We start from the raw sequence: 27335 nt of genomic DNA, 5'->3' as shown, positions 1-27335 counted from the left end.
AAGTTTAAGCAGTGGAAGTGATGTAAAAACAGCTGGGTTTGAGGGTGACAGAGGGAAATCTTTGACAAAGTGAATAAGGCTGGTTTATTTGAAGGAAATCAAATGTTTTTAATAAAGAAAGCTTAACCCAGTATCATCTATACCATGAGTGATAGAGATGTCACAAAATTGCCTTAGCAATTCACTTCATCTTTAAAAAAAAAAAAAAAAAAAACATGGGGCAGCTAGATGGCTCAGTAGATAGAGTTCAAATCTGGTCTCAGACACTTAACACTTCCTAGCTGTGTGTCCCTGGGCAAGTCACTTAACCCCAGCCTCAGGAAAAAAAAAAGAAGAAGAAAAAAAACAAAAACAAACATTTTTACTCTGTGATGTTGTAGTATGGACCATACAAGTAGGAATGAGATATGAGGCATAAGAAATTTTATTATAATAACAATTGCTAGAATTATAAAATGCCTCCAATGTGGCAAGCACTGTACTAAGCACTTTACAAATTTAATCTCTTTTGATCCTGATAACCCTGGGAGGATTTATCATTTCCATTTTACAGATGAGGAAACTGAGGCAAATAGAAATTAAGTGCCTTTCTCCAGTAAATACAGCTATCAAGTATCTGAGACTAGATTTGAATTTCAATAGTCCTGACTCCAGACCTAGCATTGGACCCTCTGCACCATCGAGGTGCCTCAGTATCTGTGGATTAGATAAATCCATATTCACTAAACCTTTAGCTTCACCTAGACAAGTGCTATTATCCACAAAGCAATGGGATTTTCCCCTGAAAAAAATATGATTATTAGGAAGATTTCTGGCTTTAGTTGCCTCTTTCTAACTTCACAAAGATGCATGGTTGAAGTGGGAATTAAATAGTTTTTAATTAGACCTTCTCTGCCCAAGCATCAAAGCATACTTAGGAAACATCCCAAAACAGAGACCTAATGACAGTTTAGTTTTGTTTTCCTCTTTCTATTCCCTGACATGCAGAGTCCTGTGTAGCCCAGCTGTGGTCAGTGCAGCTATGATGTAGCCTCATAATCTGGCAGGTCCCACATGGATTTTTTCCACCAGGGAGACTGCTAGTTTATTGCTTGATTCTGTGCAGTAATAAGGACTAAATGATTTTTGCCAGCAGTTTATGTGCCACCAAAGGGAAAACCACTAAGACCTTCCAGGATCTCAGAGAGCTGGCTATCTACTTTTTTCTAGCTAACTCTGTCCCTTTGTAAGTGGCAGGTGATCTAAAACTTTATGGACTTATCCAGTCAAATTTCTTATGGCTCAGTCCCTATTCCTCCTTCAGGAGACTCTTGCTTTCTCTCATTCCTGCTGGTTTTCTATTGAGATGATTCACAAAAAATCATATTATATAGAGTCAACTTTAAAAAAAAAAAAAAAGAACAGAACTACGTTAAGCACTTGGTGTTGATTATCTTCTTCCTAGACCAAACCAGCCTCAAACCAGGAGTCTGAAGGAATATAGTTCAGGTGCTCAAATCTCCTGCTTATGAGTGTCTTAGACAGTCATTGGATCTCAGGATGCCATGTCTTTTTGCTATGTCCTGGTTCCCTGCTTTGTTTTGACTACATCTCTGACTTTTCACGTCTGAATTTATTCACCATTCTATCTTTTCCACAAGTTTGCTTAGAATCAAAGGTTATTATTATCTCCTTATTGCAAATTTATTGTAAACTCCTTATTGCAGAGGAAAGCAAGCCCACTCCACGGCCATGACCATTTTGTCTCTCTCTTATTTTCCCCTTGTAAAGTTCGCCTTTTCTTGCCTCCTGTCACTTTCTTAGGTGTCCCTCTACCCACGTAAGGGGTGGGGGCATCTCCTTCTCTGCGGAATCATAGAACATTAGTGCTAGAGAAGAACTTTAAAATTTTCCTGTTCAATTCCCTCAGTTAGTAGAGGAGCACATAGAAGCCTAGAGAAGGAAGTCACTCAGGATCATTCATGAAGTTAATGTCAGAATTAGGATTAGCACCTCCACTCCCATTTTAGATCTCTTCCTACTGGAAGCTCTAAACCCATCTCTCCCTTGCCACTTTTCATATACTTAGCAAGGATCCAAATGTAAATTGAGATGAATACTCAGTCTCTAGGGGGCTATTAGTTATTGGTCATTCCATTCTGCAAAGAGACATGCACATAAAGGAAAAAAAACAGTATTTGAGATATGTGCTGGAAGAAGAGTTTCATAGTTTTGGTAGAAATTGGTCAAAGAAAACCAAACTAGAAATGGAAGCAATTACAAAAGATAAGATAAATAACTTTGATATGGGAAATTGAAAAAATAAACAAAATTAATCCATTTAGGATAAAGAAAGGAAATGGTCAAATGGAAAAAAGTTCTTTATCAAATTTCTTGGATAAAGGTTTGATATACAGACAACTAATAGAAATATAAAAGATTAAAGCCATTTCTTAAGAATTAATTGGTAAACAGATATAAAAATAGTTCTCAAAAGAATTCTAAACCATTAGCAATCATATAGATAAGTGTTCTAAATGACAAATATTAAGAAAAATGCATCAGGTGAAGTAGTCTATGCCTGTAATCCCTATTAGTAGAGGGACCAAGGCCGGGGAATTCTTGCGTTTGGGAATTCTGATCTATCTTAGGGCTAAAACCAATCTGGTTTCTGCACTGTCTGCTATTAATATGGTAATCCTCTGGGAATGTGGGACTACCTGGCTCCCTATGAAGAGGCAAGCTGTTCCAAATAAAAAACAGAACAAGTAAAACCTTCCCTATCAATGAGAAGTGGGTTGAACCCATGACAAGCAGATGTACTTTCAGACTGAACAAGATAGAGATACCTAGGAGAAAGAGAAACAGAAAAAGTCAGCCAAACACAGAGAGAGACAGAAAGATAGGCAGATACACACACACACACACACACACACACACACACACACACACACACACTCAGAGAGAAAGAGTAACTAAAACAACTTTAAAATTTCACTTTACATCCAGTAAATTGTCGAAAATGACAAAAATAGTCAATGTTTAAGAGGTTGTGCAAAGATGAGCATATTAATGCATTGTTGATAAGAACTGTGAATCAACAGGACTTTGAATATAACAGGAACAATTTGGAATTATACAACTATAGTGTCTAAAATAACCATATCCTTTAATTCAGAAATTCCATTGCTACATATATACCCCAAGGAAGTCAATGACAAAAAGAAAGGTACCACCTCATTAAAATTTTTATAGAGCATTTTTTGAAAACAAAGGTAAGGAAGAACTGAAATCATTGATTGGGGAATGGGTCAATAAATGGCAGTACAAGAATGCAATGGAATATTGTTGTTCTGTAAGGAACAACAAATATGATCAAGACAGAGAATTATGGAAAGATATACATAAACTGATACAAAATATAGTAACTATAGCCAAGAAAAAATATATGCACAATGACTACAATCTAAATCTAAAGAATAACCTAAAACAACTAAAAACAAGAAGTTATTGTTCTTCATTTCTTTTCAGAAATCTTTATGGGGGTTTGTGTATGTGTGTGTGGGGGGGTTTCACAGTTATGAAACACTGCATTTATTGTCAGATTTTTATATAATTATTGATTAATTTTGCTGACTTTTTTCTTTTTAAAAAATTCTTTATTTTAAGGGGTGGCTCTTCAGGAAAGCAGAGAAGGAAGAGATAAAGGAAAAATTTCAGAGAGGTAAAAAGAAATTAAGTCAATAAACATTCATTTTTAATCTCTTTTTATAGCTTTTTTTATTGACAGAACATATGCATGGGTAATTTTTTGCACTCACCCTTGTCCCTTGCACTCACCTCTGTTCTAATTTTTCCCTTCTCTCCCTCAACTCCCTCCCCTAGATGGCAGGCAGTCTTATACATTTTAACTATGTTATAGTATATCCTAGATACAATATATGTATGCAGAACTGTAAAGTTTTCTTGTTGCACAGGAAGAATTGGATTCAAAAGGTAAGAGAGGAAAAACAAAATGCAAGTTGTCCACATTTCCCAGTGTTCCTTCTCTGGGTGTAGCTGATTCTATAATCACTGATTGATCAGTTGGAACTGAATTAGATCTTCTCTTTGTCGAAGATATCCACTTCCATCAGAATACATCCTCATACAGTATTGTTGTTGAAGTGTATAATGATCTCCTGATTCTGCTCATTTCACTCAGCATCAATTGATGTAAGTCTCTCCAAGCCTCCCCGTGTTCATCCTGCTGGTTATTTCTCATAGAACAATAATATTCCATAGCATTCATATACCACAGTTTACCAATTGATGGGCATCCATTCATCTTCCAGTTTCTAGCCACTACAAAAAGGGCTGCCACAAACATTTTGGCACATACAGGTCCCTTTCCCTTCTTTAGTATCTCTTTGGGATATAAGCCCAGTAGTAGCACTTCTGGATCAAAGGATATGCACAGTTTGATAACTTTTTGAGCATAGTTCCAAATTGCTCTCCAGAATGGCTGGATGTATTCAAAATTCCACTAACAATGCATTAGTGTCCCAGTTTTCCTGCATCCCCTCTAACATTCATCATAATCTTTTCCTGTCATCTTAGCCAATCTGACAGGTATGTAGTGGTATCTCAGAGTTGTCTTAATTTGCATTTCTCTGATCAGTAGTGATTTGGAACACTCTTTCATATAAGTAGAGATAGTTTCAATTTCATCATCTGAAAATTGTCTGTTCATATCCTTTGACCATTTATCATTTGGAGAATGGCTTGATTTCCTATAAATTAGAGTCAATTCTCTATATATTTTGGAAATGAGACCTTTATCAGAAGCTTTAATTGTAAAAATGTTTTCCCAGCTTATTGCTTTCCTTCTAATTTTGAATAAAAATTCACTTTTTTAAAAAAAGAATTTGGTTAAAATAAATTTTAAAAAATCTTCTGGAGGCGCTGCTGCTGCGCTGGGCCGAGGGCCCGGCCGTGTCCCCGCCGCAGGCCCCCGAGCTCCAGGCCGGCGGCCGGGGCTGGGGCCCGGGGGGCGGCGGCGGGGGGCTGGGAAGCGGGCCTGCATCGGGGGCCCGGCGGGCGGCGGAGCCCGGGAAGAAGAAGGAGGAGGAGGAAGAGGAGGAAGAAGAGGAGGCGGAGTTCGGTCCGGGTCCGGGCGCCTGCCTCTGGAGGAGGAGGAGGACCAAGTGGTGGCCGTATTCGTGGTCACTTTCGATCCCCGCACGGGCAACATGCTGGAATGGTCTGCCCCAAGATATTGATCTGGAAGGAGTTGAATTCAAATCCATGGCCAGTGGATCCCATAAAATTCAGTCTGACTTCATCTATTTCCGAAAAGGACATTTCTTTGGCCTTGCCTGCTTCGCTAATATGCCTGGTGGAGAGTGAACTGGAGCGTGGAGCACGTATGAAATCTGTGGGCATTCTCTCCCCTTCTTACACCCTCCTTTACAGATACATGCACTTTTTAGAGAATCAAGTCCGACACCAGCTGCAGATGCCGAGACATTATTCCCATCTAGCTGCCTTCTATGAAGACAAAAAAGGTGTGCTTCATGCTGGGCAGGGAAAACCCAACTCTGTGCACCCTATTCACTGGCTGCCCTCCATCCATCGATATATGTATCCAGAGATGAAGATCACACACCCAGCTGGCTGTATGTCCCAGTTTATTAAATTCTTTGGGGAGCAGATCCTCATCCTTTGGAAATTTGCTTTGCTTCGAAAACGTATTTTGATATTCTCTCCTCCCCCTGTGGGAGTTGTGTGCTACAGAGTATACTGCTGCTGCTGCCTGGCCAATGTTTCTCTGCCGGGCTTAGGAGGAACAATTCCTGAATCCAAACCCTTTTTTTATGTGAACGTGGCAGATATTGAGAGCCTAGAGATAGAAGTGTCTTACGTGGCATGTACAACAGAGAAGATTTTTGAAGAGAAGAACGACTTGTATGATGTTTATGTGGACAACCAAAATGTGAAGACACACCATGAACACATGCAGCCGCTGCTTAAGCTCAACAGTGCTGATAAAAAAAAAAAAAAAAAATACCGGAGGCTTAACGAGCAGAGGCAGATGTTGCTGTACTCTCAGGAGGTGGGTGAGGACTGCAACCCATGTGAAGAAGACCTCTTTGTTCTGTTTTTTCTGGAGCAGAACAATAGAATATTCCAGACTTTTCTGGAGGTCTCCACAAGCCAGGACAAGACCCTGACAGCAGAGCATGCCCCGGGTATGGGCCTGGACCCCCAAGGGGACCGAAGCTTTCTTATGGACCTGTTGGAAGCATATGGCATTGATGTGATGCTAGTCATTGATAATCCCTGCTGCCCATAGAGAGGGTATGATTCCCTCATGTGAAGAGAAGCATCCCTGGAGTTCACCCCACTGGTTCCCAAAGGATTCCATTTTTATTTAACAAGTTTATAAGAAATAATATTATTTATACTTTCCAACAAAAAAAAAATCTTCTTTGTGGGAGAAGTAAAAAATCCTAGAGAAACAAGAATTATACACAGAGAAACACAAAGCATTAAAACTCAGTTTGGGGGATTTATTTGCTACCAAGTGAAAGGTACTAAACAGAATAGTGAGTCATTTCCAACTGGTCTGTTGATTCAGGAATTTTTGGTGGATCTTATTTCTGTAGAGTGATGGTCTGTGTGAGTGTGTGTGAGTGTGTGTGTGTGTGTGTGTGTGTGTGTGTGTGTGTGTGTGTGTGTGTGTAAGGGAGGAATTTTCCATGTCACCTGGCAACCACTGCTGTCAATGTCCAAAGTCAAGATTAAGTTGTAACTAGTTGTTCTGAAGGGCCAACACCTTGCTCAGAAAGGAGAAATCTGGGAACTTGGATAGCAATAGTGGAGTAGAGAAGTATTAAGCCCTTCCTGGGGAATATACACTAGCAATATACACTAGCAAGGGGAGAATGGGATGCTCTCCCATTTGATTTACCCTAAATCCTTTGGGATCAAACCATGATTTTGAAAGCATTCCTCAGCCCTCACTTTGGACACTACTGCCCTGAAAGATCCAAGCAGAAAACCCTAGTTTTCTGTTCTTGGTAAAACTCTAATGTGGACCAGGCAGATTTTATTTTTTTTAATTTTTAAAAATTTTGTGCCAGCAAGTCCAACATATTGCAACTATTTGGGACATTTTTGGGAATGAAGTTCAAACATTGCCTCAAATAGGAGCAGTAGAATGGGACAGGGAGAGGGTCTTCCTTTCAGGGATTTCATTTTGAAGCCAGTCTCATGGTTCATTTCCACCCCTTTATCTTCAGGGTATATGAGAAAGTAAATAAGACCATAGGTATGAGAGATAACAAGATGGCATAATTACCCATGCAGGAAAAGGATCTAGGATGTAGAAAGTGATTATATGTCAGAGGAAATGGAAAAAGTTTAGAATAGAAAGGAAGGCTAGTAGTGGTGACAAGGGAAGGACATGGTTCAGGCAAAGACTTGGGAGAAAATTATAATCTCTCAAGGCATAACACAATTCATTCGAAGTATACACAATACTATGCTAGATACTAAGTGCCATACCAAGAAAAAGGTTCTGCTTTTGTTAAGCTCATCTCTCACATACACACACATACAGTAATACATGATTAAATGCCAGTGCAGTGACTCAGTTGAGGTAGAGAAATACAATGAAAAACAATTTTTTTTCTATAGTTAGAGGGTCTTAGTTCCAATCCTATGTATTTTGTCAACTAGCTGTGTTCCCTCAGACAAAATCACTGAAAGAGTTGATTCACTGAGGATCTGACTCAAAAACTCTGATTGGTCTTAATCAGTTCAATATAATTCTATGAAGAGTAATGATTGTTAGTAATCATTTTAATTTAATTTAATTTTATATAATGCATATTTAGTTGATAATTATGTATATTAATCTATATTTTGTATGTCATATAAGAATATAGATGCTAATAGGAGGGTCCTATAATGAGTCTTTTGCTTTAATATATATTCATTACTTGTTTATCAGCTATAGAGCTTACTTGTATAACTGTAAGAACGCTGACATGGATATTTTCATCCTGTTTTGCTCAAATTCTATGACCAAGTTATGCACAGGTGGTAAGATGATTTGGAAAATTCCCTCCTCCCTCATATGTTCTTCAAGTGTATGTATAGCGTGTACTGTCTCTTCTTGTCTAATTGAAAGAGGTGCCCAAATATTTTGTGACTATCTAGTCAGTGGAAATAATTGTTGCTTCAATCAATTCATAAGCCTGTTGACATACCATTTTGCTTATTTTAGTTTATGCGTCTTATGTCAATCAATGATATTATTTTGTATTTTGTAGTTACTTTAGAATACCTAGATACGAAATCCTATAACAATAGGGCCCTGGAAGAAAGGCACTATTACTCAGATACTGAGGAAGTAAATTCTAAGATCCACTTCATTAGCGGGGGCCAGGTCCCTTTAATAACATGTTTTGGTTCAGAGCTCAGCATCAGTTTTTCTTTTAGTCATTTGGTGATTTTTTTTATCCCCAAATCACTTAACTTTCCTGGTTCTCAGTTTCCTCATCTGTCAAATCAGGAGGTTGGACATGATGATCTCTGAGATCCTTTTCTAATTTTAGATCTGGGATCTTGGATGACAGCTATTAGGGAAGATTTCCTGAAAGATGTGAGATTTGAACTGAGCTTTGAAGTACATTGAGCTATATTGTCTGGTGAGATACTTTCCAAAAGTTTAATAATTTATGGAATTTTCCCATGGAACCTGATTTCTCTAGAGGATCCATGAGCAAATTGAGTAGGCAGAAGTAAACAGCATAAGTCATGGGAGTTAGATTTTGGTGTGGAAGGGTCACTAGAAGTCATGGAGTCTAATATCTACATTTAACAGATGAAGAAACTGAGGTCCAAAAAAATTTGCCAGGGTTATACAACTAGAAAATGTGTTAGGTGAGATTTGAGACCAGCTTTTCCTAATTATAGTCTAGAGCTTTACCTATGATGCCATGATATTCTGAAGTCCACTCACAGAAATCTTATGGATTTGGTAGGATGACGAACAGATGACTATTTGTAGCACTAGACGCTAATGAAATTGCTGAGAATCTTTGTGGGAGTATCCAGCCCATTACTGAACTCTGACCAGACTTCCTGATGCAATGCGAGGACAGGGGAAAAGCACAATCACATTTAGTCTCTTCCTTCCCTGAAAGCAATGTGACTCTTTAATTCTATCACTGAGCAGTGTGACCTAATTGTTCATAATTATGTGAGTAAAAATTGTTTCTGTGTATGTACATATTAGGATTTGTGTGTGTGTGTGTATGTGTGTGTGTGTGTGTTTTGCATGGAACTGTGATTCCTTATGCATATTGTAAATTTGTGTTTGTCAGTGTGATTCTTTATCTTGTATGCATATTCCAAATTCAGGCAATTTAGGACTTCTTCACAGAGAAAATGGGTTATATGGGCTTACAAGAAGAATATGAGGAAGGCAGGTGAAAAGAAGAGAGAGAAAAGCAAAGATGAGAGGTGTCAAGAATTGTTTCTTTTGCTTTGTCTTCATCTTGGGCTGTGGTTTCATTTCTAAAGTCATTCACCCTTTTAGAAGATGTGGGTAAATTACTTTTATATCCTATTTCTTCAAATGTGTCTCAAAATATTGTTCTGGGAAACTAAGTAAGAATTCTTATGGTGAATTATTTTTAGTGGAAACCAAGTTGAAAAAACAAAACTCCAAACATTTCTAACTTCTGGGGTCTAGCTATGGATACTAAAGAGAATAGCTGTGTGTAGATGCAAATAATTGATTAGTGAATACCTCATAGTCAAATAGTGATGAGAATGAAGATACTCTGTTCTTTGAGAGGGACAATTATTTTCTTCTGAGTGGAAAGGTTCAGTCACTGGGACTCATGCTACTAATTCTTGTAGAGCAGAAAACAAGTGTCTCGAACTTGCTAAGAGCAGGGAGGGATGGATAACAGACATCAGAGTGTTGAGTGCTGACAAATAATAAGAGTCTAGCACAATCAATGGAATTGGTCTACCTCAGTTTAAAGAGGGCACTGGAATTCATAAAGCAGTCATTGATTACATTTAAAGGTTAGCAAGAAAAGTAGCAAATGGTTTTTAAATGGTTATTTCTTTGAGTATTGTACTAAACTGTGAATCATGTTTTGAGTAACTCAGATTTGAAAGCATTTTAACTCATATATCTGTCATTTCACAAATAACTTAGGTTGATTTGGCTGTTTTTGCTTGCAAGTTAGGTGTTATCTTCCTCAACATTTTATTCTTTCTTCTTAAAGCTGTGCATTTGGTCCAAGAAAATAATTTTACCTAATGGAATGAATGAATAAAAAGACATTTATTAAGCACTTACCAAATGTCAAGCATATGCTAGGTGCTGGGGATACAAATGCCAAAGTAACAACTGTTGTTTATACATTTTATAAATTTATATTTATATTTATAAATTTATAAAACTTATAAATTTTTATAAGTTTTATAAATTCTAATATGGAGAGACACAGAGGGAGAAGTGGCCAGGGAGTGATGTTTAGAAAGTTATAAGGAGGGGGTAGAGCCAGAGGGGAACAGAGGGAAAAGATTACTTCCCAGAAGGAATGACAGAATTGATTTGATTTGGTTCCAGAATTGATTTAGTTAGAAAGGGAGAAGAGGAGACAGAAATTTAAAGGAGAGACAGGACTTTACACTTGCAGCATAGTGATTGGTCATTAGAATAGATGGTTATGAAGTAATCTGGTTGCAGTGTATCCAAGGCAAAGTAAGAGAGTGAGACAACCTTAGAAAAACACGGTGGGTGTCACAGGTTGGGAGTGAAAGTACTATTTGAGTATATAAAAAGTATAAATTGTTATGGTTTATGGTTTTAATAAAGTTTTGTTTTACAGAAAAATTCATATTTGAGTGGAAAGAGTATGTTATATTCTGTTTTTGTTTGGATATTGAGACTATTCAGGCATTACATCTGCCTGATGACAATGAATTTAAATTATATTATACCCAGGAACAAAAAACAAAATAAAAAATTTCACATGTGCTGACTTTGCAAATCCAAATCTAATAAGTGACAGCAAGCATTGAAGAAGGAAAAAGGGGACAAGGTTTTATGATTTATTTCTACATTTCTAATTCTGAATGGATATTATGATTGTTGGTGTTCTTGTTTGCTCCTCTTGTCCATTGTTGCACACAATTCACTTGGCTGGAGGAAACTCTCCAGTAGTAGAAACTTAGCAAGGCATTTATAAAAGGTCAAAAGAAATTAAAATTCTTTGGATGGGAATGAAGGCTTCTTCTATCATGTGATTATCTCCCTCTAAACTTCTTGTGGAAGAAATGAATTATGAGAGGAAGGAAATTAAGAAACATGAAACTAAATTCTCAGGATGCTTCAGTATTGAGACTATTGTTTTCTGAGGAGCATTGCCAGCTTTAGATGTCCTGGCATTATGGCTCTCTATATTTCCCTCTTTATTTTTTGAACAGGATACTTTATATTATGGTTCTTATACAGGTAATAATGAGGAATATTATTTATTTATTTATTTTGTTTCATTTAGATTTTTTTTTCACAGTATATATGCATGAGTAATTTTTTTTATAATATTATCCCTTGTATTCATTTTTCCAAATTATCCCCCCTCCCTATATTCCTTCCCCCGATGACAGGCAATCCCATACATTTTACATGTGTTACAATATAACCTAGATACAATATATGTGTGTAAATATCATTTTCTTGTTGCACATTAAGTATTAGATTCCGAAGGTATAAGTAACCTGGGTAGATAGACAGTAGTGCTAACAATTTACATTCACTTCCCAGTGTTCCATCTCTGGGTGTAGTTATTTCTGTCCATCAACTGGAAGTGAGTTGGATCTTCTCTATGTTGAAGATATCCACTTCCATCAGAATACATCTTCATACAGCATTGAAGTGTACAGCGATCTTCTGGTTCATTTCACTCAGCATCAGTTGATGTAAGTCTCTCCAAGCCTCTCTGTGAGGAATATTATTTAAAGGAAAAGAGAGGAAGGCAATGAGAGATAACGGAACTGAGAGAAAAGGCTGTGCTCCATCTTTCAGCATTTCTTCAAAGGATGATCTCCATCTACTGTAATTCTGTTGGTTCTTACCTTGTACAACATAAAAGCAAAGAAGTTGGAATGATCATAGGAGTAGTGATTTGGAGCTGAAGGTCATCGTCTAACTTCCTTGTTAGATATAGATGAGAAAACTAAGGACCAGGAAGTTTAAGTGACCTGCCTAGTATCACACAGCTTGTAAATGTCATTGGCAAGGATTTGAACCCATGCCTTATGGATCACAAATCTAGAACTTTAGAGACACCAAGTTGGCTCTAAGGAATTTCCTATGTTTTTAAGCCAGTCCTATGCGAGCCCCTTGTACAGGCTCTGCCTCCTTAGGATGATGAGATGGAAGTGCCAAAAAATTCCATTCTTCAGTTCATTGTTTATAGTACTAGATCCCAGAAAGATAGCAAAAAATCTTCATAAGCAGATTCAGTCCCTTGCTGGACTCTGTATAGGCCTTTCTTTCCCCTTCCCTTGACCAGAAAATTCCAAGTTAATAAAATAAGAAGAGGCCTCAATGAGATAACCTTGGACAAGGATTAAGGACCTCTTGTATCTCACACACACCCAGTAACTGAGAAGATGTGAGAGCCTTGTTATTCTCCACTTTCCACATTTATAAAAAAGGAGTAATAGGAACAATGTTGGGACATGGAAACCCTGGATTCTAGTCCAAACTGCTCTTTGATATCATTATATAACCTTGGGCTAGTGTCTAACATCTCTTGAATCTTTGTTTCCCCATTTGTAAAATGGGATGCAGCAGAGATATGGACTAGATGATTTCTAAGGGCCCTTTCTATTCTAACACTCTGTGATCCAAGTCATTCTTTTATCTGTTCTCTTAAAATTCATGAGACAGGTGTCTACAGAAAGCTCTGCCTTAAAGAAAGCAGAAGCCCAGAAGTCATTTGTAACACTGATGGGTTACCTGAGGTTCTGGGAATAGGAAGATCTTATTGAAATGTGGTCTTTAAAGGCTTTCCTTGTGTCCTTCCCCTAATACAGGCCAGGAACATACTGTCTACCCCTTCCACTCGAGGCTAACCTCAAGCTAAGTATGGGCTCTCACTTTGACCTCCTCTTGCTGGGTGGAGATCTTTCCAACCTTTGTCCTCTGGCTTATTTTTCAGTTGAAAGAACCAGGAAATGGAGGAAGAAAAACAAGGAGGACAAAAGCCCATTTTTCTTGCTACTCTGGAGAATGGTGTGGAGAATCTAGGAATGGAGTTTCTGGTAATCTTTTTTCTTCTGTATCCTGATGCTTTCACCATCAGCAGTCCTTCTAGTCTCTAAATCTCCTGCTCCACCATCAATTTGAAATCATCCTTATTTAAATTATTCTCCTTTCCACTCAATGTTACCTCTATCATTTTACTCATCTAGGTATTGAGTACTTTCCATGTGTTCAGAGTTGTGATAGTTAAGACATCTAAGATATGGATAAATAGTTCTTGTAAAGAATAATTTTCAAATATCTGAAACTCTGTCATGGGGAAAAAAGGATTAGATATGTTCTAATGGTATCCAAAGGGGAGAACTTGGGGTGAATAGATAGTGCAGTGGATAGAGCATCAGGCCTGGGCCTAAATTCAGGAGAACCTGAGCTCAAATCTGACTTCAGACACTTAAACCTACCTAATTGTGTGAGCATTTAACTCCAATTAACACATGTATCACTCACACATATACCAATACCAACCTCCCCCCCAAAAAAAAAAATAAAGGAGAGAACCTGCCTTTAGTTTCTACTTTATCTTCCACATAGCTTCCAAAATGACAGTTCTCAAACTTAGATCTAACCATGCTATTCCTTTAATCAAAAATCTTTAATGGTACTGGTGTGGTTAGTGACAGTGCAGGGAGTTGTGAGAATTGAGGTGTGAGAATCCCCTCTGGTTGTTACACAGGTCCAAGATAAATCTGAAAAGTCTGAATGGCAAAAGGGATTTTTATTGGCACTGAGAAACCAGTTTTGCTAGGAAGAGAGACTCCTTAGTGGCAAGGTCCTGTCAGAGAAATAACAAAGGTTGTCACTGAGAAGGGGGTATCTTCACAGCGGGCAAGAGTCCTGGAAGGCAGCTGTGCCGAGAAGAGAGGTCCTTTGGCAAAATATAATCCTGCTTCAAAGTTCTGCAGAGATTTGAAGTTTAAACTTGTCTTTTATTGGTGATCTGGGGCTTCGTCTTCCATTGAAAATTGAATGAGAATCCCTAAATGTTGTCAATGCCCCCAGGCCTAGATTTCCAGTTGAAAAGAGAGTACTTATCTTGGAGTTTCAAGCCACTCAATAGGAATATGAGGCCCCGATCTCCGGCTGAATAAAATCATTTTAAAGGCTTTTCCCCAGAGCCTGGAATTTCCTGAAGACAATCCTGGCCACCCCCAAAAGATCAGTGGAGAGTGATTTGACCAAGATTTCCAACTGAATGACACTGTTTAACTTGGAAAAGTCTTGTCTGGGAAAGTATGTTTTTTCCCAGACTTTTCATAGTCTGAGAACCCAAATTTAGTTTCAGGGTTCACTCCCATCAGTACTCTATTTCCTCTAGAATAAAATTCCTCAGATGGATATTTTAAAAAGCCTTCATTTTATTTACTTAAAAAAAAAATAAACATTGTTGTCTCCAAAATCAACCCCACCCCAAATGGAAAAATACCCCCAACAAAACACATTTTAACAAATACACATAGTCAAGCACAACAAATTCCAGCATTGAATATGTCCCCAAAAATGTCTCATTCTACATCTTGAGTTCATCACCTCTCCTCAGGTGATCAGTAGTCTGTCTCATCTGTCCTCTGGAATTGGTCACTCCATTGATGAACATTCTTATGTTTTTTATTTGCTTGTTTTTACAATGTTGTGATTATTTTTTAAAAAGTTGCTCTCCTGGTTCTACTCATTTTGTTATGTACTTATGAGTTCTAACTTTCTCAGAAACCATCTCTTTCATCATTTCTGTTGACACAATAGTATTTTATTAAATTAATTTATCATAATTTATTCAATCATTTCTGAATTGTTGGGCATCTCCCTAGTTTCTAGCTATTTGCTACTATATACATTTTTACATATATGGATCTTCTTTCTTTAATCTTTTTGGGTTATAGACCTCATTGTGGTATTATTGCTTTCTGGAATTGCTAGATCAATATCACTAACAATACATTAATAGAGGTGTTTTCCCTTAGCTCATCTACATTTGTCATTTTCTTCTGTTGTCAACTTTGCCAATCTAATCTGGGTGTGAATTGAAATCTTGGGCATTTCAATTTGCATTTCCCTAATTATTGGTGATTTGGAGCATTCTCTTTTTTTAAATTAATTTTATAATTATAACATTTTTGACAGTACATATGCATAGGTAATTTTTTACAACATTATACCTTGTACTCCCTTTTATTCCGAATTTTCCCCTCCTTCCCTCCACCTCCTCCCCTAGATGGCAGGCATTCCCATACATATTAAATATGTTATAGTATATCCTAGTTACAAAATATATGTGCAGAACCAAATTTTGTTGTTGTTGTTGTTGTTGTTGCAAATGAAGAATTGGATTCGGAAGGTAAAAATAACCTGGGGAGGAAAACAAAAAATGCTAACAGTTTACACTCATTTCCCAGTGTTTCTTCTCTGGGTATAGCTGATTCTGTCCATCATTGATCAATTGGAATTGGATTAGCTCTTCTCTTTGTTGAAGATACCCACTGATTTGGAGCATTTTTTATCATGATTATTGATGACTAGAATTTCTTCTTTTAAAAACTAATCCTTCACATTCTTTGGCCATTTATTACCTGGGGAATACTTAGCTTGACATTTAAAGCCTTCTTTATTCTGGTTCTTTCTGTTTTTATCTCGTATTTTTCCCTTTATCAACTTTCCATTCCTGTTAAACTGTCCCAATGACTATTGCTTATTCACACTATTCCATTTCTTGCCTCCTTGCTTTTGTATAAATTGTCTCCATTGGCTGGAATGCACTCTTTACTTACATCAACTTTGTAAAACTCCTACCTGGATTTAAAATACAGTCCAACTGCTGTGTTTATGTCCTACAGAGTCTCCCAGATAATAGCCCTTGCTTCCTCTTGAAGTTATTTTATGTATACTTTGTATTTTATTGTTTATATACATATCTTTATCTTCTTAGTAGAATGAAAGCTTCCTGAGAGGATTATTTCCTTTTTGTCTTTGTATACTCAGAGCCTAATAAATCTTGGTTGAATTGAATTGAACTAGTGACTTTCATTATAGGGAAACTGGATGAATAAAATAAATAAAATAACTTCCTGGCAATTCAAGATTTTCAAAAATGGAATGGATTTCTTTGTGAGTTTGTGAGTTTCTTATTCAAACAATTCCATACATCTGAACGAGTATTTGTTAAACACCCAGCATGATGCTAGGTTCATCATGTATCTATACCCTCATGGAGCTCGCAGGCTGGTGAGTAGATAGGACACAATAGAAATCATCAAGGATATTACAGGAGGATCAATAGATAATTTAATGGTATCATTTTATAAATGAACAGAGAATATTAGATGATTCTATATGGATCATACAGATAATAAATATCAGAGATAGGATTTGAACTCATATTTTCTGACCATGGATTCATTCCTCTCTTTCCTACTCTAAATGCTGTAGGCAAGAGTTGAACTAAATCAAGTCTAAGCATCCTTTCTCTATACAAGACTCTATGATTCTAAATAGCATGCAATTTAGTATCCTCTCCTTCAAAGCCCAAAGCAGATCTTGTCTCCATGAAGCTTCTTAAAGCAATTCTAGTCAGCATTGTTACCATTTCTTCTTGATCATAACATATTGCTCAATGTAACTGATTTTCATCTCTCTCCCCTACTTTGTTTTCTAAGTGTTACTAATGTGTTTATATCTTTCTGTATGAATAAGTTTCTGAAGGCAGGGTCTGTGTCATACTGGTAGAACTATATTTCTGTAGTTAAAATTTGCATTTATTATATTATATGACTTACATTTATAATATTAGTATACATTTATATTTATTATATTATGATATGTATATTTCAATATAAATTTTGTAGTAAAAATCTTTATTAAAGAACCTTTCACTTTACCTAGTTTTACCCTGACACTTCAATAGAATGACAATAAACTTCCACACAGTAATGTTTTCGATTCAGATAACATTCATTAGAGGTTTTTAAGTGCAAGATGACGGGACATAAAAACAAGAGTGAAACAGTTCCTAACCTCAAAAAGTTTACATTCTATTGAGAGAGAATACTTATATAATACACAAATAAGGAAATATTACATATGTATGAAGAGAGTTCAAAATGGGGAGGGGGGAGTGCTATTAAGGAAAGATCTTAACCTATAGGAATATCTAAGTTTGGTTTTAAAGGAAATCCTCTGGAATCATGGTCATTGCGTGGTCACTGCATTGATCAGAGTTCTTAAGTCTTTCAAAGTAGTTTGTCTTTAAAATGTTGTTATGGTATAAAATGTTCTCACCTTACTTAGCATCGGTTCTCTGATTTCTCAGATTTTTCTTCATCATTTCATAGTGAGAGAGTCTTCCTTCCTATTAATATATATGATGATTTATTCAGCCATCCCCCAATTAATGTCAACCCCCCCCCATTTCCACTTCCAAAGAGAACAAAGCATTATTTCAAATTGAGTCACAAATAAGTATAAATATTACTATCAGAACCCACCTGGGTCTTCAAAATGGCAAAAAAATGTAAAGTTGTTCACTGTCCTCCCAAAAACAGTGAATGTGAATGTGTTTCAGAGCTATGTCTTTATTGAATTTGATTTTCACAGTTTAACTTTTTTCTTGGGAAATAAATCAACTCACTGTGTATGATTTAGAGTTTAAATCTAAAAAATTATTTTCTTACAACAATCATATATGCATTAGATAATATGGCATAGGAAGATTGTATAAGTATGAAGATAGTCAACTGAGATTTAAGACTTTACTCTGCTATTTCCTAATTGTGAAGCCCTAAGAAAGTTACTTAGCCTCTCCAGACCTTAGTTTCCTTACCCATCAAATAAGGATAATATGCCTTTGCTTATATCAAATCCACCTACCAATCTGTGAGCTTCATTAGAGTGGGAATCCTGTCTTATGTAGACAACATGCCATCTTCCTAATAGAGTCATTAAAAGGTAAACCCCATTTTCCAGATGAGGTTATTGAGCTTTAAAGGAGTTCAATGAGTTGCCCACAGTTATATGACTGTAAAGGGCTGAAACTCTTGAGTCAATGCACAGAGGTCAGACAATCGAGCACTTGAGGCTAATTACCGATTGGACAATATTCTATAAGAATATGCTTGGAAAATGGCCCTTCCCACTATCCTGTGCTGGCCCAATCGTTTGGTGTATACAGAGAATTGTGGGAGGGACTAGGAGGTGCAGTGAGACTAGCCAGAGTCACTCTGGGTGGGAGACATAGAGGTGAGGTTGCAGAGATCCTGCATCCATCCCCTTCACTTCTACTACTGGAGACCAAGAATAAAGACTTTTGCTTGTCCTGACTCCAGCTGATTCTGAGGTATCCAGGGTGCTAACGCGGTTGTAACATATGACTAACAAGTAACAGAACTAGATTGTGAACTGAGTTTTTCCAGCTTGAAGTTCAGTGCTCTTTCCATTATGCCATGCACAATGGGGGAAGAGAACAAGCATTTATATAGCACTTACTATGTACCAAGTATCAGCATTTTTTAAAAAACAAAGATTATTTCTTTTAATGCCCACAATAATCCTGAGAGGTAGGTGCTATTATTATCCTCATATTACAGTTGAAGAAATTGAGGCAAACAGAGGTTAACTGCCTGACTAGTAAATGTCTGAGGCTGGATTTGAATTTAGATCTTTCAGGTTCTAGTCCCAGTGCTTTGTCCACTGTGTCATCAGCTGCCCTTGTGGTACCTGAATTTCTTTTTCCTCTGGAACTTAGCATTTTAAAGCTATAAGTGAATATTTGCAGACTTTTCTTTTTCATCGTCTGGTTCTTGTCTATGTGTGGAGGAGGAAGGCCAGGACATTGATGGACCTGTGTGGGATGAAGAACGGGGGACTGCTTTGGATGCTGGGGCCACACCCACCCCATTCTGGAGGTATGAGGCTTCGATCTTCTGTTTGTTTAGTGATAAGAGCTAAAGGTAGGAGCAGGAAGCAATGAGAGTGAAGAAGATTCTGTTTAGAATTTCTGCTTTCTCTATTTCTTCAACTCCCAACTCTATACTAGTGTCTTCTGATTATAGGTATTGGGGAAACCCTAAAGTGGGCAAGAAGAAATTGTCAAGAAACAGGGATGAGGGGTCTGCTCCAGTGGCCCATATCACCCCTAACAGCTCACAGGGGAGACCTTTAGTTTTAGAACATTCCAAGAAAATTTGCAAGGCTGTGGGGGTGTGGAAAGGGTTCTATATAGAAATGTCCTTTCTGACTTTCTGCAGAGGGAAAGGTCATGTGAGATGGGGGTTGAGGGAGGGTATGCAGAAGACTTCATTCTGGTGCTGGAAGTGTTAGGACAATATATCCCATCAGAATATAGCAACTGAATGATATTGTGGCCCTACCCTGCTTGTGTCATTATATTTGTCAAACAATGCTCTGTCCACTGTGCCACCTGCTTTTGAAGATATTAAATGGCCCTTTTCTGATGTGTTTTTAAAACTAAAAACTGTGTAAATAAACATGTAAAACCCTAATTTTTTCATTCAAGTATGTTGTTTTTATGTAATGCATGTTACCTATATGTATATATGCATGTTTGATATAAGAACATATTATACATGTGCACATGGAGCCATGGTACTCAGTGCCATTGTAATCAGTGTATATATAAACATGTATGTGTGTGTGTGTGTAGACAACATATATATATATATATATATTCACCCCTTCTGTCTATGTACATATATACAATATATCTATATATACAGTATATGCTTATATATAGATGTACACATGTATTATATATGTGTATATCCACTATTTGTACATGTGTATGAATATATATACACATATACGAACACGTGAATGGAAGGATAGTATTCCTGGGAGTGGCTGCTTTAAATTCCCTTTCCTGATAAATATAGATCATCTGGTGATGATGTTCATCTAATTTGGCCTAGAGTAAGGTTTGCTCTAACCTTAGCCTACTGACTTTGGTCCCTTAGCCTGCTGACATTGGTCCATCCTCTGGGATGACATGCCAGCCACTTAGCTTTTTGCAGGACTAGACAGATTTTATCTGAAGTTCTAAGGATCACCAATGGTGTGGGAGTTAACTGGAACAGATGAGAGCTGAGCAAAAGTAGTCACTTATTGTTGGCTCTGGCAGGAGAAGATTGCAGTCCACTTCTTTGAAAGCAAGAACATTTTGCAGAGGCCATGCTGAATTGTTTCGATGGATCCTCTTGGGCCTGATGTGTACAGGTAAGATGCTGAATCTGTTCTTTCTGGGGACACAAAGGAGTTACATGACACCATCTGATACCTGCTCCCTAGGGTGGGGCCAATTCTGGAATTCCCACAAATCTACTCGCTAAATTTTGTTTTCCCCCTTGTCAGCATCTCCAAAGAGTCCACTCTTTCCACTGTGCCCTCAAATCCTGATAAAAGTGCTATCTTTTGCATGCTGACTCACCCAGAAGCAGGTCCCATTTAAAAGTTCATTGAAGGCAAAGTCTATGTATGTGCTGTTCATCTTGGTATCCCTCCCCTTTGCACTCAATGCATATTTATTAATTGACCAGCTACATATCTGTTGGTTGAGGGACAGCACTATATGGTAGAAAGAATACTATCCTATGTCTGTAGACTTGGATTTTAGCTTTTGCTCTGATATTAACTAGATGGGTGATTCTGGGTAAAATTGTTAATATTCTTACCTTCAGTTTTTTCAGCTATAAAATGGAGTTTTATTAAATGATCTCCAAGGTCGCTTCCAGCCCTGAAGATCTAGCTTTGCTCTTAAGATCATGACATAGTGGAAAAGGCATTGACTCTGCAGTCAAAATACCATTCTGGTCCCTTCCAACTCTCAAATTCTGTGATTGTCAATGACAGAGGTCCTAACTTTCCAACTTGCCTCTGAGGCTTAACTATCTGTGTGGCCTTTCTGCAAGTCATATAGATTCCTCAGGCCTCAGTTCCTCATCTGTGAAACTAGAGATTGGACAAGGTAGCTTTTAAAGTTCCTTCCACTTCCATGTTGATATTTTATTCTATGATCCTGGTCTTGTGGAACTGAATCTTTGATTTCCCAAGATTGGACAGTGAGACCAACTGGTTCACTCACTCCTCACCCTCCTTGGCCCTTTAGCCTCTGGAAGTGGTAGAGAAGGACAAAGAGACCTGGGGTAGGGGTTGTACTTATTCTGGAGAAGTCATGACTCCACACCCCCTTCATCTCTTCCAGCTTATTCTGCTTTTGTGCTGACAGCCTGTCTCCTGGATTTCCAAAGGGCTCTGGCTTTGTTCATCATCACATGTGTAGTCTTTTTTTTTCTGGCCCATAGTCTGTTCAAAAAACTTTTGGGAAAGAAACTATTAAGATGTCTGAAGCCCCTCAGCAATTCTCGTTTGAATCTCTGGCTAAAACGGTGAGTAAGAGAAGGTCCCTTGGATACTTGGCTGTCTCTCCTCATGTTCCCAAATCATTGTGAGCTGGGAGGCTGGCACTATATCATGCTCCTTTCTCCCCTACCACTACCTTGGGAGATAATCTCATTTATTTGAGTTTTGTGAACCCCAAATTATTCCACTTATTGTTCAGCTTTTCTTCCCCAGAAGGATCTTCCCATACAATGGGGGCATTTGACCAAATCATGCTTGGATTCTCTGATTACCTTACTATTTCAGTAAGATCTAGGAGGTTTCAGAGATTTTCCATTTTCATGTAATTTGTATGCTTCGTGCTTTAGTCTTTGAGTGAGCTGTAACATGTCTGCGCTCAGCCTCAAGCTTTGGATTCCCATACTAGCATTTTCCTGGTCCCTGGGTCGTAGTGTCCTGGGCCATTAGCCAGCTTGGATTAGCATCTACTGACTTGGGTGCTGAGGTGCTGGCCCTGAGTATATCATTAAGGACTGTATTACTTGGAGAATGTACAACCATGGGAAGAGAGAAACACCCAGCAAATATGATTTCTCACCCTGTCCTCAATATATATTCTGCTTAAACCTCCTGCTGTTGAAAGGACATACTCAGTGGGGACACCCACCTCTCCTCACCTCCTTTGGAATTTATTATCCCGGAATGCCTGGCTCTCAAGGTATGAGAGTGATGTAGAAAGCTCCTGACACAGGTTGGAGACTGGCCAGCTGTTGACTGCACTTCTCACCTGACTCTTTACACCAGCAACATTCTTGGGTCAATGTGAATCTGAACCCGTCTGAGATTGCTCAAGTGCCCTCTGTACCTAGCTCCTTGGGCTGACCCTGCTTTGCCACAACCAGGGACAAACTCCATAAGGGCAGAAGACCTATCTTATCTAAATTTTGTTTCTTCCTCAAAGCTTATTCCAGTATTCAGCACAAGTCAGCAGGCTTGTCCTGTGATTTCATAGGCCTGAGAACCTCCTTCACTGACATAGTTTTAGAAAGTTGCCTTAGAAATCAAAGTATAGAGATCAAATGACTTGTCCACAGTCATAGCTAGTAATTGGTGGGATTTGAACTCAGGCTTTCCTGGTTCCAAGTTTAGCAATCTATCCACATTCTATGCTTTTTTTTTTCTTTTTCTTTTTTTTTTTTTTTTCACTTCAAACACATTGGACAGTTAATGTTTGCACAAAAGAATTAGTGGTCATCAGACATAGTTCCTGGTCTGAATGTCTGTATAGCCTTTGGAAAAATCCTAAATCCAATTCTGAATCTAGACAAAGCACCAGTTGCCCTTTATTAGTTACAGATTTTGGTGGGCTTCCCCATGGGTGAGTAACATGTTCTCTGGTACTTCATCTGTAGGTGTCTAGGAGTAGCTGCTTTGGTGGGCCTGATATTGTGGTTGGCCCTGGACACTTCCCAACGGCCGGAGCAGCTTATGTCCTTTGCAGGCATCTGCGTATTCATCATCTTCCTCTTTGCCTGCTCTAAACATCATCTCTCAGTGAGTCTACAGGCTGGATTGCCTATAGGGGGCTGGTAGGGAGGAATGGAGCATCATCCTTTTTCCCCTGTGGTATCCCACGAACTCCCCAGGCTCTCTTTGGTCAAGAGAACCCTGTATCCTCTGACTAGACAAGCAAGTTTCTTCCCACTCTGTCTCAGATAGCCACAGAACAGTAGAGAATGCTAAGGGGTGAGTCTGTGCTGAGGGTATCAATACTGAAACAGTTATGGAGGACTATAGACTGTTCCTAGCCTTGGGATTGTGTCTGGAGCCTTGCAGCCAAGGAATATGGATGGTGCAAGGAGGACTCCAGCCCCAGGGTCCTCCCCATCCAACTACATTGTACATGAAGGGGACTTAGTGAACCCCTACTCATAGGATCAGAGATTTAAAGTTGGGAAGGATCTTAGAGTCATCTAGTCTAATCCCTTCATTTTTCACACAAGAAAATGAAGTCCAGAGAAAGGAAGTAACTTGTCCACTATCATACATATAGCTAAGCAAACAGCAGAATAATTTATTTGAATTTACAGTACAAGGGGGGTGAGGATAGTGAGAAGGAAGAGATTGGAACAGTTTGGATTTATAAAGAATTTATCCTGGCTCTGCTTGCAGTCTGTAGGATTGTAAAGTGGGCTGGGGTCTTTTCAGCAAACAGGGTTATAGCCTCTTGCTCTAATGTGCTTGTGAACTCAGCCCCTGGGCTTTAGACTCCTTGAGTCCCTGCTGGCAGCAAAATCTGGCATGTGGAGAGGAAGGGAGCTTTTCCTCTTTGTTTTTCACCCACTTTATCTTCTGGATTTGGAGGCATCTAAGCTTTGGAGGTACCGGATATTGCACCAGGGAAGGTGCCTTAGTTCTTGAATTAGATTCTCTCACTCCATATTTATGACTGGAATCAGGGTCCTTCTGCTTACTTTTTCCAGGGGATATTTAGGTGCAGAGACTTAAATATGACTCATCAAAATGATCAAATTCTGTTCAGTCCTAGATGAGGAACATTGAGTTTAAGTCAGGCCATAGGTCTGCCACAAATACATTTCTGTTGGAAGTTGCACTAGGAAATCTCCCAGTCTTGGAGAGAATGATTTTATTCTGGGCATCTTAAAAATTTCTAGCCCAGTTCATTGGGGATAAAGTGTCCAATTTATAGAAGGATTCAGTGTCTCAGACCTTTCTATTCAATCTATCACATCAAACCATGACAGAGTTCACTAGATTAAAGGGAAATGCCTCTTGGTATTCTCCTGGCTTGCTCCCCACCTTATCTCATATTCTTCTCTGAGTTCCTGGGTAGTGAATTGCTATCTAGAAGACATACCTTTGTGGCAGAGGCTGGAAAATTTGGACCTCATTTTCTTTTGTATTTCAGGTGTCTTGGAGGGCTGTATTATGGGGCCTTGCTATGCAGTTTGTTCTTGGAATCTTTGTTATCAGAACTGAACCTGGATTTGTGGCATTCCAATGGCTGGGAAATCAGGTCAAGGTATGGTAAACTGGGCTCAGGGGTTCTATTTATAGGTAGAACCAGGTAGGAGAGATGAAGAAATCTGAGGGTTTCTTGTGATGCTGTACCTTTTGGGAAAGTCAAAGTTTGTAAAAGGCAAGGAGATAATGCCATCAAACAGCTTGATGCCCTAGGGACCAAGGGGTAATTGTGAATGTGGGCCAGATGGGGAGGCTAAGAAAGTAGAAGTGGTGACTTTGTTTGAAACTAGAAGCATCTGCACCCAGAGAGAGGGCTGTGGGAATTGAGTGTGGATCACAACATAGCATTTTCACTTCTTTTGTTGTTGTTTGTTTAAATTTTATTTTCTTTCTCATTTTTTTCCTTTTTGATCTGATTTTTCTTGTGCAGCAATATAATTATATAAATATGTATGCCTATATTCAATTTACATATTTTTTTTTACCATGTTTAACATATATTGGATTACTTGCCATCTAGGGGAGGGAGTGGGGGAAGAGGGGAAAATTAGGGCACAAGGTTTTGCAAGGGTTAATTTGAAAAATTATCCATACATATGTTTTGAAAATAAAAGGCTTTAATTAAAAAAAAATTTTTTTAAAGCTAGAAGCAAGCAAATGCTTCTCTTAAGTCACTGTTTTGTATTTAAAATGAAGATGCCTCCTATCTCTGAGTCTGAGAGAGCTTTAAGCCCCTTGGAAGCATGTCCCACCTCAGTATTATAGAGGTGTTACTGTGGGCATCAGCTATTTTTTCCAGATCTAAGACAAATTAGTATGACAATCAGCATTCTTTAAAAAATATATTAGTATTTTTTGTTGTTATATGATCTACATTTCCTACTGTCCCTAGAACATACCTTACAATAAAGATTTTTTTAGAAGGAAAACACTTTCAACAAAACTAACCAATATTGAATATCTGATGTTATAAACTACATTTCACACCCATGATCTCCCATTTGTGCAAAAAAAAAAAAAAAAAAAAAAAAAAAAAGTAGGTGAAAGATATCTTTTTATAGCTCTTTTTTTGTATCAAGCTTGGCTATTCTAATTTTGAGACATTCAGTTTTGCAGTAGTCATCATTCTTTGATTTGGTATAATATTCCATCTTTTTCAAAGCACTTCTCTTCTTACTTTCTCACTTGAGATGCGAAATCAGGTAGTAGAAATTGTAGAAGCATAGAATTGGAGGGGAGAACTACAAGACCATCTGATCCAATCTTCTTTACAATTACAATTGAGGACAGAGACATTGAACCAGTTACTCCTAGCCACACAGGTCACTGGTAGTAAAACCAACATTAATATTCAGGCTTCCAGATTGCCAATCTAGGTATACTGCTTCCCTTGTAAAATGTTGTCTTCTACGGATGAATTACAAAAGGGTACTCGGGTTCCACATAGGGCTCATTGGACTGAGAATCAAGATCTCATTCAAATCTGATTTCAAATACTTAATAGCTATGTGATTCTGAACAAGTCACTTAACCTTGGTGCTGGGTTGGTGGGTTAGTTCAGAAACTGGGCCAACCACTAAGGAGATCAGGGACTCTGTGTGATCTTGGTCAAGCCATTTCCCTGCCTCTTAGCCATTTCCTCATCTGTAAGGGGAATGGGTTAGCCTAGAGAAAGGAGCACTGGTTTTGGAGTTTGAGAACCTGGATATAGATTTTGCTTCTCATTCTTACTACCTAGATGACTTTGGACATGTCCTCCCTGGGCCTCCATTTCCTCATCTATAAAATGAGACCAGATGATCTCAGGCAGAACTTCTAGCTTTAGATTTATGAGCATGTGATCTCTGAGATCCTGTACAGAGCTTAGATTCTAGGAATTAGAGAATACAATCTGTAGACTGACTCACAGGACAAATCAGGGCTGGTTTTCTGGCCAAGATACATTATCTTTGCTGAGTATGTTAGTGGACCGGACTGTGACGAAGAGGTCCTGGACCTCACACTGTTAACTGGGCAGTGGGAGGGGAACTCTGCAAGCAGGAAAACTGGTTTCTCTTCCTGCCTATCTTTCCTTCCTCCTTTCATGCTGTATTTTTTGTTCTTCCCTCAGATTTTCCTGGACTACACTGTAGCTGGCTCCAGTTTTGTCTTTGGGGAGACGCTGGTGAAGGACGTCTTCGCCTTTCAGGTCAGGCCTGCGTTTATAGATAGGAGACATCCTGGAGCAGCTGCTTGCCAGACATTCAGCCAGTAAAGAGCTTGGTTCAATGACCTGCCAAGCTAGGAACAGTATGGGGACAGCTGGTGGTTGAGGATCTCCTGTTGCTGGGGAGCTAGCCCTGGGCAAAGTGGCTTTTAAAATGTGGGCAGGGATTTAAAAAATTTTTTTTTCAATCAACAAGCATTTATTTTTCACTTCTTCCTTCCTCCTTCCATTTCCTCCCAAGTGGAAAAACAAAGAAAACCTCAAAACCACCCTTGTAATAAATATGCATACTTAAGCAAAACAAATTACCCAATTGGTCATGTCCAAAAATGTTTTTATTCTACATCTTGAGCTCATCACCCACCTCTCTGTCACCGGGTAGCTTGCAAGGGCAAGGATTTGTGCTTGGAGTTAGTTGTACAGTTAAATAAATAATGTTATAATATGCCTATCTTGAGAAAGGTCCAGGGCTTAAGATCC

The 27335-nt window shown here is 38.3% G+C and overlaps 2 protein-coding genes across 6 annotated transcripts in view; both read left to right on the top strand.

Moving 5' to 3' along the window:
- The window catches only part of SLC28A1 (solute carrier family 28 member 1), a 56231-nt gene that overhangs the window by 461 nt on the left and 28435 nt on the right, over positions 1 to 27335 (top strand). For 2 of the 5 annotated variants that reach the window (XM_074295306.1, XM_074295307.1), the window contains exons 2-9: positions 3649 to 3703; positions 13221 to 13323; positions 19127 to 19215; positions 20448 to 20542; positions 21528 to 21711; positions 23077 to 23218; positions 24594 to 24707; positions 26760 to 26837. In XM_074295306.1, coding sequence (XP_074151407.1) covers positions 13237 to 13323; positions 19127 to 19215; positions 20448 to 20542; positions 21528 to 21711; positions 23077 to 23218; positions 24594 to 24707; positions 26760 to 26837 — 789 coding nt within the window. In that variant the 5' untranslated portion in view covers positions 3649 to 3703; positions 13221 to 13236. Of the gene's footprint in view, positions 1 to 3648; positions 3704 to 9091; positions 9230 to 13220; positions 13324 to 19126; positions 19216 to 20447; positions 20543 to 21527; positions 21712 to 23076; positions 23219 to 24593; positions 24708 to 26759; positions 26838 to 27335 lie in introns of those variants that run through there. The other 3 variants (XR_012487033.1, XM_074295305.1, XM_074295308.1) reach the window with 2 other exon arrangements.
- Positions 4906 to 6404, top strand: LOC141553733 (DENN domain-containing protein 11-like; the record flags this gene model as incomplete). The annotated part of the gene is given in 4 exon segments (XM_074285229.1): positions 4906 to 5131; positions 5134 to 5221; positions 5223 to 5355; positions 5357 to 6404. Coding segments are annotated over 4 exon segments (1404 nt in total), but the record flags the coding sequence as incomplete, so codon positions are not given.

Source organism: Sminthopsis crassicaudata, chromosome 2, assembly GCF_048593235.1.
Source record: "Sminthopsis crassicaudata isolate SCR6 chromosome 2, ASM4859323v1, whole genome shotgun sequence".
Classification (NCBI taxonomy): domain Eukaryota; kingdom Metazoa; phylum Chordata; class Mammalia; order Dasyuromorphia; family Dasyuridae; genus Sminthopsis; species Sminthopsis crassicaudata.
This window is presented reverse-complemented; position numbering and strand designations above follow the sequence as displayed.